At 35.6% G+C, this 12,461-nt stretch overlaps 1 protein-coding gene across 15 annotated transcripts in view; it reads right to left on the bottom strand.

Moving 5' to 3' along the window:
* Nucleotides 1-12,461, bottom strand: part of MYCBP2 (MYC binding protein 2) — a 196,207-nt gene that overhangs the window by 140,178 nt on the left and 43,568 nt on the right. For all 15 annotated transcript variants that reach the window (XM_065653542.1, XM_065653560.1, XM_065653596.1 and 12 more), the window contains exons 8-13: nt 10,631-10,727; nt 6,186-6,259; nt 4,897-5,035; nt 4,041-4,117; nt 2,388-2,592; nt 203-367 (exon numbers count right to left, since the gene is read on the bottom strand). In XM_065653542.1, coding sequence (XP_065509614.1) covers nt 203-367; nt 2,388-2,592; nt 4,041-4,117; nt 4,897-5,035; nt 6,186-6,259; nt 10,631-10,727 — 757 coding nt within the window. The remainder of the gene's footprint in view (nt 1-202; nt 368-2,387; nt 2,593-4,040; nt 4,118-4,896; nt 5,036-6,185; nt 6,260-10,630; nt 10,728-12,461) is intronic.

Below are 12,461 nucleotides of genomic sequence, written 5' to 3'. Positions count from 1 at the left end.
AGTGCTGCAACACACTTTTACAGAATTTAAGGAAACCTGTCTTCTCTATCCTTCTGTCATATTTGTCTGAATCAGCAGAAATTCAGAAATCTATTAGAAGAGTAAGAAACACACAAACATCATTTCCACAGGCTAAAAAACTTACAGACTAACTACAATTATCCTGCTTGAGAAATCACTTAGAAGACAAACATTAACTTACTTGTACTATCAGAGTAAATGGCATCTTTTCCAAACATGTAGAGCTCTCCATCTTTTGAAATTACAGAACTGCTTCCATTATTGCACGCTGTAGATATGACAATCTTTCCTTCCATTTTTATAATTTTTTTAGGCTTATACGGTTTTGATTGCCGTCTGCTTTTAGCTGTAAATAAATAAATACATTGTAAGTCATTCTATCAAAAAACATTCAAAGGCACAATAACATTTGTTTTATAACAAGGGGTTAGTTTTCAGACCTCTACTGAAAAAAATAATCTGTATGATCTGGTCTACTTTTTATTGGATTACACTGGATTCTCTCAAAAATTCAGTGGTAAACAAAGTCATGATTAGATATGTATCTTTCAGTAATGATTCTCCAAGTTTTTCTTTTACATATATATTGAACTAATTTTATGAACTTTACAAAGCAGGACATAGTAAAAAAATGTCCTCATTGTCATCTGAGAAGAATATATATGTGTATATATGTATGCAAATAAGTTCACAGTGAAAACAACTAAATTCTCTATCTATTAAAACCATGTTTAGAAAGCCTTTAAGTCACAACAGATTCCCAAAGGGGAAAAACTGAAGAAAAAGTACTTAAAAAACAAACAAACAAAAGCATTGTTTGCAATCTGTCCTCAAACAAAACAGTTACAATGTAGCTAAAGACTGTATAAAACAACTAACAGCTACCATTACTGTCTGAATTTTCATCCAAGCCAGAGAACTGCCAGGTACTTTCACTTGTTGACGATTACCAGCTTTCTACAGAGAACACACACACGTACCCTGCTGACAGAAACCCAGTCTCTCTGCCCAGGTTTAAAAGAGATCAAGAGGAAAAAAAAGAAAAAAAGGAAAAAAAAAACCCACAACCTATGCACATCCACTCTAAGTCAAATTACAGTGTCAAAGAACCACATGAATCCGAAGAGAGCTGAACTTATAAAAACTCAGAAAGACCTTGATCAGCAAATTCTTCACAATGAAGATCCAGTAAGCACTGAATTTTCTCACCTGAAGTTTGACTGTTTAAACTAAAGAAGCAACAGCAATTTACTGCAAAGTGCTAAACTTCTGTTTCACCTGAAATTGTAGATTAATTGAATATACAACAAAAAGAATCAGTTTAATTTTATTTTGGATAATTTCCAAATAACTGGGCAAACAAATCTTGAAATCTGTGCTTTTAAAAGTATTGCCTGAAATATTTTTCATTGAATCTCTTAAATTTACTCTACATTTACTGGAGTAGTATGATTTCGTCCTACGCAGTTTTCAGCAGATTTGCATTTATGAAGACTCTACAAAGTTACTATAGCACATACCGAGTTTGTCATCCAGACTTTTATACAGGAGTACTACTATTAACTTCTCCCCTGAACACATTCAAGAATCCAATCTGTTTGCATTATCAAACCTTAAAATAAATTCTTGCTTGTATTTTAGTTATATTACATGGGAAAATCTACAGATTCTTGAGGAATACTGTCAGTGTAGTTCATTCTTTCACAGGAACAATAAGTTAAATATGCTTTGTTTCTGCTTGAGCTATGCTATGCCTCACATAAGCAGCCTACTGAGTTTTTGTTAACAACTCCCTTGAAAGGTGAAATTCCTAAGCAGTTGATTGAGACAAAGCTGGACTCTACGGCTGCTATCAAGATTTTAAATCTATTTTAAAATTGTATTTTAAGTAAATTTTGAAATTCTAATCATCTACTACTACCAATAGACTTGAATTTCATACAAACGTGTTATTTATCATATTTCTAACTGAACTGCACTGAGGCACAAAAACAGTCTAATTAAATCTGTCTTCAAATTCTGTGGCGAGCAGACCGAGCTTTTCCACAACCCTGCTTTGTGAAAAATATATTAATTTTAATGGTAACATCAAATGACAATATTAGAAAATTATTGAGAGATCAATTTGAATTTGAGTTAGGTTTCAACACCGTATGAAAATGCTATCTGTGAAATATACATTACCCTATGAAAATGTACACATCATGAGGCTGACAACTCGCTGGTTGTCAGGACCTGTGGCTGGCATAAAATTTAAACCCAATGCCATGCTTGCATGTTCTTGGAAAATGTTAAAACTCTGCTTTTCAAATTAAAATAGTTAATAGGCTTTTATCAATCACTGATCGAGCAAGCATAATACGTACTTGATTCACCATCCTCTCCTTTACTCGCAGAACCTGTGAAGAATATGCTTCCATCCTCAGCAACAAGTAAGGCATGTGAGCCATCATGTCCAACAGAGAACTGAATAATCTTTGGAGATTTTGTGATTGGGAGTTCAACCCACTTTCCTGCTGAAGGACCACCTTGTTTGATTCCAAGGCTCTGATATTTGCCAGTGTAATAAATCTAGAAGAAAACAGTTTATCATTTTCAGTTATGCCACGGCACTTTAAGCCTGCATAATTTTTACAGCTGCATTGTTTTTAAATCCTGTAATTTCAAACCATATAGAAATTTTCCTGACACTCTTTACGCCGTTTCTATATCTCTGTCCTAAACCCATTAATTTTGACTTAATCAGAGAAACATTCTGATTAGATTCTGCTTGTTTTGAAATATGATTTCTACTGTGCCACAGAGTTAGTTTTCATATATAATTGTTTGGCTAGATGAATTGAACACACAAGAAAGAACTCTTCAGAAGAAACTATTCAGATGAAACTAAGCATTTAAAACACTTAAGAGAAATGTCTGGTCTGTGTAAAAACAAGACTGTATCATAGCAATAAAAGTAATTAAAAATACCAAATTACTGCAAATTTTGATATGCTTTGACAAATTTTAAAAACTTATTTTCAGTACATGTACAAGGGCCACATAATAGGTAAACAGTAACAGATTAAAATACTGCACATGAACAAACAAAACTACTGATTAGGACTAAGAAGTCTCCTCTAGAACCATGCTACTCAACAGTACTATGAATTGGGTGTGTTAACCTATATGGGCCCCTAAAGTCATCTTTCACCATCTTATAAGGTGTATTTCAACCTAAAACCACAACTTCAGATATCAAAACTGGGAAATTTGTTAATTTTATATTGAAGAGGCATTTAACCTGAAGGTCAAGTTAACCTCTAAATTCTGTTCCACACTATTAAATTTTATTAAGAAAAAAGTTAAACTTACTAACATTTTGACCAATCTGTTTTGTTAGAAGCAAAGCAAGGCCTTCATTCCAAGAAAGCAACACAATTCTGAACACATGAAAACAAAAAACTATGCTTATACAATTATTATAATTATTTCTTCATTTAAGTGAAGATGCCAATACCTCTGAAAAACAGTCTCCACTGAGCAGAAACAACATAGCAAATCATTAAGAATAGGTTTAAAGAAATCAGTTGAAAACTTTGCATAGGGGAAGCCAATAATTCTCTGAAAGATCAGAAAAATCAAGTAGGGATTTAAATAAATGACTATGGTCAGACTGTCATGGAAAGTCATGAGGTAAAAAAATTTCGCAAGTGTGCTAATATATCATTTGTAAACAAAAGGTAATTTTGTCCCCCAAATCTAAAATGAAGACCCACGTCTCTAAGTTAGAATGAGAGCAGAATATCCTATAAACTCAAGCCACAGACTTCTCAGTGATTCCAACACCATCTGCTTATGTTTTCAAAAAACCGTTTTCCTTTTTCCCTTTAAAGTGGGCTCTGAAAATGTATTTAAATACAGTCATCTAAATTCATTCTAACACACTAAATAGAACTGTGGAAAATAATAATTAAATTTAAAAACACACAGAAATATATTGATGCAATTTGCTATTTACTACAAAACACTTTCAGTACCTTTCCACTAGCAGTTTTCATTAGTGCAAACTCTCTTCCAGCACCAAGCACAGCCGATTCCTCATCAAACCCTGTACCTGTGTGAGCAAGACTGTGTTAACCGGACAGTTTAACCAGGCAGTTTCACAGACCAGTTTACAGACCTAACTCTGCCAGGGAGTTTATCATACCAAAGGTTCTTAGAAAGTTAAAACTGAAACAAAGTTTTGATACCGCAAGAAGGATCAGTGGGCTACACCTGGCAGAGTTGTTCAAAGAGGAAAAAAAGCACTAGGATAAGAGCAACTGCACTTGGTCAGACAAAAGGTACACATAGCCAAATATGCTTTTGTTCTGATAGTGCCAAAAGCAGACATCTAACCAAGCAAAAAAAACCCCAAAGCAAATGCCAAATTTCTCCAAAACACCTTTGTAGACACCAACAATTTTGCATCTCAAATTCTGATGCAAAGGTAGTTGCCAAGTATTTAGTATCTTTCAATACATTTATTTTGCACTAATCCAGCCAGCAGTTCTTTTAACTTTCATTAACTTTCACTCACAGCAAGGAATTCTATAACTTAACTACATTACACAAGCACTATTATGAAGTTCAAGCTTCAAACAATTATATATTTATTATATAACTAGAGGAAAATACTGGAAAACCATGGATAGTGCTACAGACAGCAAGATGGTTCAAAATTAGCGTATGGATTATGCTTAAGCAGTTTCAAACCCCTTGTACTTCTCCATGTGTTAATAATGCAGCTATACATTCCTGCACATAATAAAGGCAAACAAAGGGAAGGGTAGTGTTTCAGTATTATTATTTGAATTACTAGCTTGTTATTAACCTTCAAAGAAGAGGACTTACTGATAATGTGCAAGTCTTTCTCCAGATCAAACAATGAGATGCCACAGGCATGTAAGCATTTTCTTGCAAGCTTAAGCTGCAGTTCTTGTTGCAGTACTGGCTCAGTACTTGTTGCAAATATTCGCACTACAAAGCCATCCTGAAATAAATTTTAAAAAATCTTTACACTGTATAATAAATGCAATCATTTTCTTTTCATAGTCTGAGTGCATTCATATAATATTATTTCAGAGTAAATTATCAGAGGACACATTGATAAAGTAACATTTATTACAGAGGAGAAGAGACGAAAGTGCCAAACAGGATGAGCTAAAGATAAGCATCTGATAGACCTTAAACATACAATGAATTCTATGAAAACACTATGAAAATAGTGCTTGGCATAGAATTAACTCTGAAACTTACTATAGAAATCTTGCTTTTTTAACTATTTAAATCTATTTTTTTTAAGCCCTCAACAACTTCTGATTGAAACCCCAAAATTTTGCATGCAGTTTAAGAGCGACTGCTTTAAAGAGCAGCTAAAATCGGTTTCTGTTTACAAGCGCAGATGAAGTATCTTCATCTGGCCACATTTAAAAAAAAAAGCTGTTCCATTATCAGGAAAACAGATCTGGCATCTCTTGTCAACCCTGTCTCACCCCCACTCCTGCGCCATCCTTGTTTTACAGCTTTCTCACTGTCAAAAAACAGTGACCAGCCCAGAACTAAGAATGTAATAACTCTCTGTTGAACAAAACATAGAACAGCTAGAACTGGTTTGCCCCTAGCAGAAGTTCACACAGCTTTGGCCAATAGGCCATTTTCATATATAAATCTATTGCAATGTAGTAACTTTCATACCTCTTCTATTAGATCTGTCTGAAATTCCCCAGCAAGTACTAAAGCAATTACACAAAATTAAATTAGAAAAAATAAACTATAATCAAGCTCTAAGAATCTTATCCCCCAGAGATCCTGTAAAATAACATGTTAAAAAGCCATTATTCCATGCATAAGATTTATTTTCCTCAGAAAAAGTTTTTCTTAACACTTGTCTCAAAAAAAAAAAAATCAAAACCACCTGAAAAATCCATCACAAATCAAAATTGTATGAATAAATACCAAAATACTGCTCCTTTATGCCTAAAGGCCACAGTTTCTCATTATCTCTAGTTATATTAATTTCTTCCTTAGTTGTATTAGTGAAGAAAAAGCCAAACATGAAGCAAAACGGAAGCTATAAACGTTGTAAAATAAAACAATGTAGTTGAGAGAAAAATAGTTTACCTATCATATGTAACACTTACATCTCTAGATGCTGCTATTTGATTAATATATTCTCCATCAGTGAAGAGGATATTTTGCCCTTCAGTATGACAATCTGTGAAAGATGAAGTGCACAGCATCAGTTTATATTAACATACATACACTATTCTCTGTTTCTGTCTAATTCATTCTCACTACAACCACACTATGAGAATTCTAGTTTGTCTAAAGAGAGGTCACACTGTTCTGATAACACATTATGTTAGGTCCTCCTCTCTCACCAAAAGCATATGATACTCCTCTGTTCCTTTAAGAGTTATTACAGCACTTTCCATTGAATGAAATGTAAGGGGTTACTCCAATATTTAACTACAAAAGCATTTAGTATTCACCTGTGAGAAGTATTTTAAATTATTACCACACAACTAAACTTTAATTTTCTGAGTGTGTCAGTCTCTCTCCTTTCCCAAAGATTTTAAAAGGGGTTAAAAAAAAAAAGGCCACTATCTTTAAAGAAAAGTTTTCTCAGGTCCAGCATATAAACCTACAGAAATGAATGAAACAGAAACAAACTTGTCATTGTTCATCTCGTTTTTCCATTGTTTATAAATTTTGCCAAACTATTGCCTGAAAATCCAGGTTTTGGGGAAACTATAAAGCATATACTTGAATGCATTTCACATTTATTGAAAACAGGTCAGCTTTTTTCCAAACAAAAAAAGTTCGGGAAAGAATTCTGCCCATTTTAGGGGAAAAAAATAAAAAGATCACTTTACAAGTATGCCCCTACACCATCTCTTCTTCCCTTCCTGCTCTGCCGATGGAGCCACTAACAAAGAAACTGATATTATATGGCTTAAAGGGGCTTGTTTCATTGATTACACACATGAGAGAGACCTTTTCAAGAAATACTACAGGACAGCTACTTTACACTCTAAATATCTGCTTCGTAACCTGAACAAAAATGCAGCGTCAGTCATTTTATCTAAGAATTTTAATGCTAAATGAAGCACACATAATATCCTTCCAGCATAACCAGCAAGTTTGCTATTTTTTGCTAGCTAGGTGGAGAGTTTTATTAAAAAATAATACAGCTGATAAAAAACACACATTATTCACAAACCCATAAACTTGTTTGCTTTTTCCTGTTACACTGCCCAGTCCAATGCAGTATCTTACAAGGAACAGAATATGCATTAGGTGGCCTCCTTCAGTTCTCGGATCTTGAATCAACAGACCTAAAGTTGACAACCTCCCCCTTTGAGCACACACAGGTATGAACCACAAAGAGGGTGAGTGGCAAGCAGGATGGAGAAGGGCAGACACACTGAAGTTCGAAATATTGTTCTCTCAAAAATAACCTTGGATTTAATGACCCAAATCAGTTCACCTTACTAATTTTCCCTATGCTGCAAAGTGATATTAGCGATCAAGACAAGAGAGTTGTCAATAACTTGAAGAGGAGTTAAAAAAATCATCTAAATGACATTTCTGAAAGGTTAAGGAACTTAGCGAGTATTGAGATCCCCTGAACAGCTGAAAACTACATGTTCACATAAGCATAACTGGCAAGGAAACAGGATATTCTTGCTACCATTGGGTCCGTATTATGCTTTTGGCCTATTTCTTGAGTCATTTCAAGAAGAGGTAAGCCTCCCAGTAATATTTTTGGGGGTTGGTTTTATGTTTGGTAGGTGTGTTCATAGAGGAAATCTGGAACAGGGATGCCCTTCTTTTCAATATTCATTCTTCAGAAGAATTCCTAAAAATTAGCACTTGATTAGATAACATTCAGGTCCAGCATGAGATATCAAATTAATGGGGAGAGTAGAAAATGGAGGGCAAATGGAACATCTGCAAAAAGGGGGATTCTAGTGTCTCAGTTAGCAAGGAGCTCTTAGGATCAACTGCAGTCTTGCTCAATCTGACTTTGCAAATTATTCTGGGGACAAAGATATCCAAGGTTTCTGTCTGGGGATTACTATAGCAGAAAGATCTTACAAACTACAGACACCTGTTAATCACTGCTTCCTTAGAGGCTTCAAGAGATGGTGACTTTAAACATCACCTGTTTTAATATAGTGCATCCTCTGCCTGCTAATGAGTACTCGAGCTCATCTAGGTACCCTCAGCAGTACTTTTCAGATTGACTGAATAGTCCTGAGCTCCAAGATACATGTAATTTCAAACGACAATGAAACCATATACCATATAACTTCAACCTCTTCAGCTGAACACAGCAACCTTTTTTAAGGTATAAGATGTAGTCAGCATTACTTTTAAAGAAACAGTCAAGATGAAAACCACTTCTGTAAATTCAGGTCCAATCAACCAGAAAATCTCATAGAATTCAGGGATTCCTTTATGATATTTGGACTGAAAAGACAGATCTACAACTCAGGGACAGTGTATGAAGTTTGGCAAAGACATGAGATACCAGAACGCTGACACAGTCTGGTAGTTGCAGATACATTGTCAGATTTGCTAGATCATCTGCCAGAACAGAAGGACTGCCCTTTGCAATAGAAGTTTATGGTTTCAAGAAGCTGGGGGATCCTACTGTCTGAGAAAGGAGAAGATAATGTTCCATAGCTCACCAAGTTTTCTAAGGTCACATGACTTCTGGCTAGGACCAACTCCTAATCTCCTACACATCCCTGTACGAATAAACACGAATACCTTATTTAAACATATCACCAACCCAGGCATTTCAAAGATGTTAACTCCAGATAGAGGTCTGCCTGAAAACCACACCAACTAGGAGGAAACAGTTGGAGTCATAGAGTTCAGGTGTTCGCAAGGTTACAGCCCTCTAGTTCTATCCAGTGTGGTTTTTCAGACCTATAACATGCTGCAAGTTACTATTAAAATTACAGTGAAGCAGCCATTACTATTTACAGTTACATACCTACTCAGGTTTCCTCAGGATAAGTCACATACCCTCCCCTCACCTTCATTTCTTTCCTTTTAATGGGAAACAGAAATAACCAGAAGTGGACCCCTTTGAATTTGTCCTAGCGAAAAGAATAAGGCCATATTTGCTCACAATATAATAGAGATAAATGTGTAGGAGTGCAGAAAATAAAACAGGGGCCAAAATACAGAAGATGATAGTTATGAAGAACACCTAGCATCTGCTTTGACACCATCACAAACCATATGAAATGCAATAGTGTGAAATAGTTTGAGGGGTTTCTGAATGGGTATTCCCACAGTGAAAATATTTGCTTTTGCATGAAATGCTTAATACCTTTTTGTTTAAAAGGCATGCTCTTGTTTAATTTGTGTCTTTTTATAGTATAAACATAAGGCTGTCTTGGAGAATGACACTTGTCACTGAGATTTGCAAAAGAAAGCCATAGCAGCTCAGAAGTGTAGACTTCAAACTGCTCAAGTGTCTCTCAAGATTTGCAGGAAGAACGCTGATTTGTTTAGTAATGGTAACGTAATTAAGGATCTCAAAGGACCCTACTGGTTGAAGAAGCTGCCTTGAGGTGAATGAAATAGAAAAAACAATCCTACAGGGCAATTTGTCAGGTCCTTGAAGGTGCTCTCACTCAAATTTCTCATATAGCCCCACAAAGATCAAACAGCTTAAAGAGACATCCACATTCCAAGGACTTGCAGATAGTTGCATAGACTAAATTCTACATTCACAGTTTGTTTAAAATTTCCTCTTTATGTCTGAAACACAGAAAGCCTAGAGAATTCTTCTGATGTTTCAAGTCAGTGCCTTCTTATTTATGTCAGGATGCAACACAAAAATCTTTCTCCTGATATATAGAATAAGCCCATCATTGTTTAGTCAAAAGATATTCTGTGCCCTTCTTCTGTTTCCGTGACTGGCTAAGAACAGATGTGTTTCACCAGGAGGCCATTAAAGCGTGTTCCAGGAACACCCTCATTTTCTAAACAGAGAGGCAAGTTATAATGCACTTCCGCCCCCGCCCCCCCCCCCCCCCCCCAAAAAAAAGCCACAAACAGAAACACACACCCTCCTCCCCCCTCCCCAACAAAACTACAAATAAATACCAAAACAAATTAACAACAGCCCCCACAAATTTAAACATCAGAACCATGGCTCATCAATCTATATTAAAAACCATGTGGTTTTGGTCATAGTTTGTAACTACCTACACGTAAAAAATACTGGAAACAAAGTCATATCTGAGCCAAATGCTCAAAGTTCAAATGAAGAAGAAATAAAAGCTCTTAAAGAAGGAAGTTAAGCTCTTGGGAGTCTTTAAATTAAGATGACCGTATGTTCTAAAATGTTGCAATACGTTTCCTCTTCTAGCACTTGGAGTAAGATGCAAGACCTCTGAATGAAATACTGCAGCTCATCTAATGCAGCAAACCAAAGTCATAAAAAAGCAGTCTCTTTGTGATCTCAAAAATCTCTCTCAATTTCTCTTCTGCTTACCTGAAAATACATAGCATGTAAAAAGTAAACTATAACCATCTTCTCATATCTGGAGGTTCATACCTGGCAAAGCAACTGTACCGTCTTGTTCCAAAGTTTCAGGGTTTATTCTTATGGCTGTCATACTGTGACTATTTGCATCTCTATATAATAAATAACCCTGGTAAGAATAAGAATACATATTTGTATGAAAATACTCTGAAATACATCAAAGGTTACTGTTAAAAGTGAAAAATATGCAATCATTATTTTAGTTATTGTTTAGAAGTTTTGGAAACCTTTTACATCAAATTTGCTTCATTTTGATAATCAACTTTTCTTTCACTAATCAAATTCTGCAATAAAAACTGGAAATTTGAGCCACTTCCTCCACACTTTCTACATGCTGAAGATCAGCGTGCTGATGCTCGTATACAGCTCTTGAAGCCACACATGGTAGTTCTGTTCTTCGTGTATGTATACAATTACAGTTAAAAGCCACAGCAAAAACCATGTTTCTGTCCCCACTTTCCTAAACAACAAAAGATCCAGGAAGCAGATACATATATTGCCCCATATAAAAGAGTGATCATTAATTAATATTAATATAGGCATTAAAAACTTGAGAATTTTTTAAAAAATATTAATTAACTACTTCGACTCCCACACTAACAAGATTCCATGCACTTATTCTTTCTGAGCTCTTCATTAAAGAAATTCCTGCAAAGTACATGCTGATTTTGGTGACAGCAGCCATGACACAATGTTACATCCAATGAGTCCTTACACTGCTCACTTCCCAACTCCTCACCAGACCTAGAGGAAGGGTGATACTCAGGACTAATGATTTCCTCTTTCTGTTTCTCCACATGCAGAATATCTTCATATCCCCAGAATTACCTGTTCTGATCAGAAGCCCACACCGAGAAGTTGCCTTTGGTATACCAAAATAGTCTCTTCTCTCTGTTCATGTGTATGTATTTTTTTCAAGGTTTGATTTGGTCCCTAGTTTAGAATGTTTCTCAGTAAAAAGATTTACCTGCCTGAAACTCACATTTGAGGTTTATTCTATAACTTTGAGTGTACTTTTAAACAAACACAGTGAATTAAGTTTTGCTTTACCTTAAACTAGATAGGTTGCATAAGGCCCCATGTTTGCATAATGTGCACAGATCCAGAATAGATGCAATATGGCAACGTTGCTCTCATATCTTTTTCGATTCTACAATGACTGTGAACCCTTCACAGGTTTTGAGGGAGCAGGGTAGAAACTCAGTTGGGGGATTTGCACTTAGAAAGCACTTCTGCTATAAAAGCTACAGGAAAGGAAAGATTCCTTAAGGGCCCTTGTGAACATACTCATTCAAGGTCACTGAGGCCAAGCAAAGTAGCATTCACCTACGGGAGGGTTGCAGAGGTCAATATGAATAATGGCTCAGTAACGATTCTGACAAGAGCAGCATCATCTCAGGAGATATGACAACGGTTTGCAATTGCTTGAAGCATGATTGGCCTCAGGTGGAGATTCTACACATCTAAGAATGGTTGCATTTCATGGGGAGGTCACCAAGGCTTAACCTCAGAATACTGTAATTTGTTCAAGAGTCAGAAACCCTAATTACAATCATTTAACAATAACAGAAAAATCCAACTGAGCCTTTTCCTTCCATCTAAACTACCTACCTTTTCCTGGATAAATCAACCTCTACAAAATGAGGAAAAACAAACCCACATAAACTTGGAAGAATAAGTAAAGAGCATTAAAGTACACAGAAAAGCTTCAATCTAAAATAACTTGTATAATGAAGAAAAATCATCTGAATTTGAGCTGACTTAAGCAAGCACCTGAAGGGAAATGAGGCTGAGGGCACATCTTACCTCTTTTACAGACATACACTTAGCAATAAACACAACT

The sequence above is a fragment of the Caloenas nicobarica genome, chromosome 1 (assembly GCF_036013445.1).
Source record: "Caloenas nicobarica isolate bCalNic1 chromosome 1, bCalNic1.hap1, whole genome shotgun sequence".
NCBI classification, from domain to species: Eukaryota; Metazoa; Chordata; class Aves; order Columbiformes; family Columbidae; genus Caloenas; species Caloenas nicobarica.
Note: the sequence above shows the minus strand (reverse complement) of the source record. Positions and strands in the feature narration are given on the sequence as shown.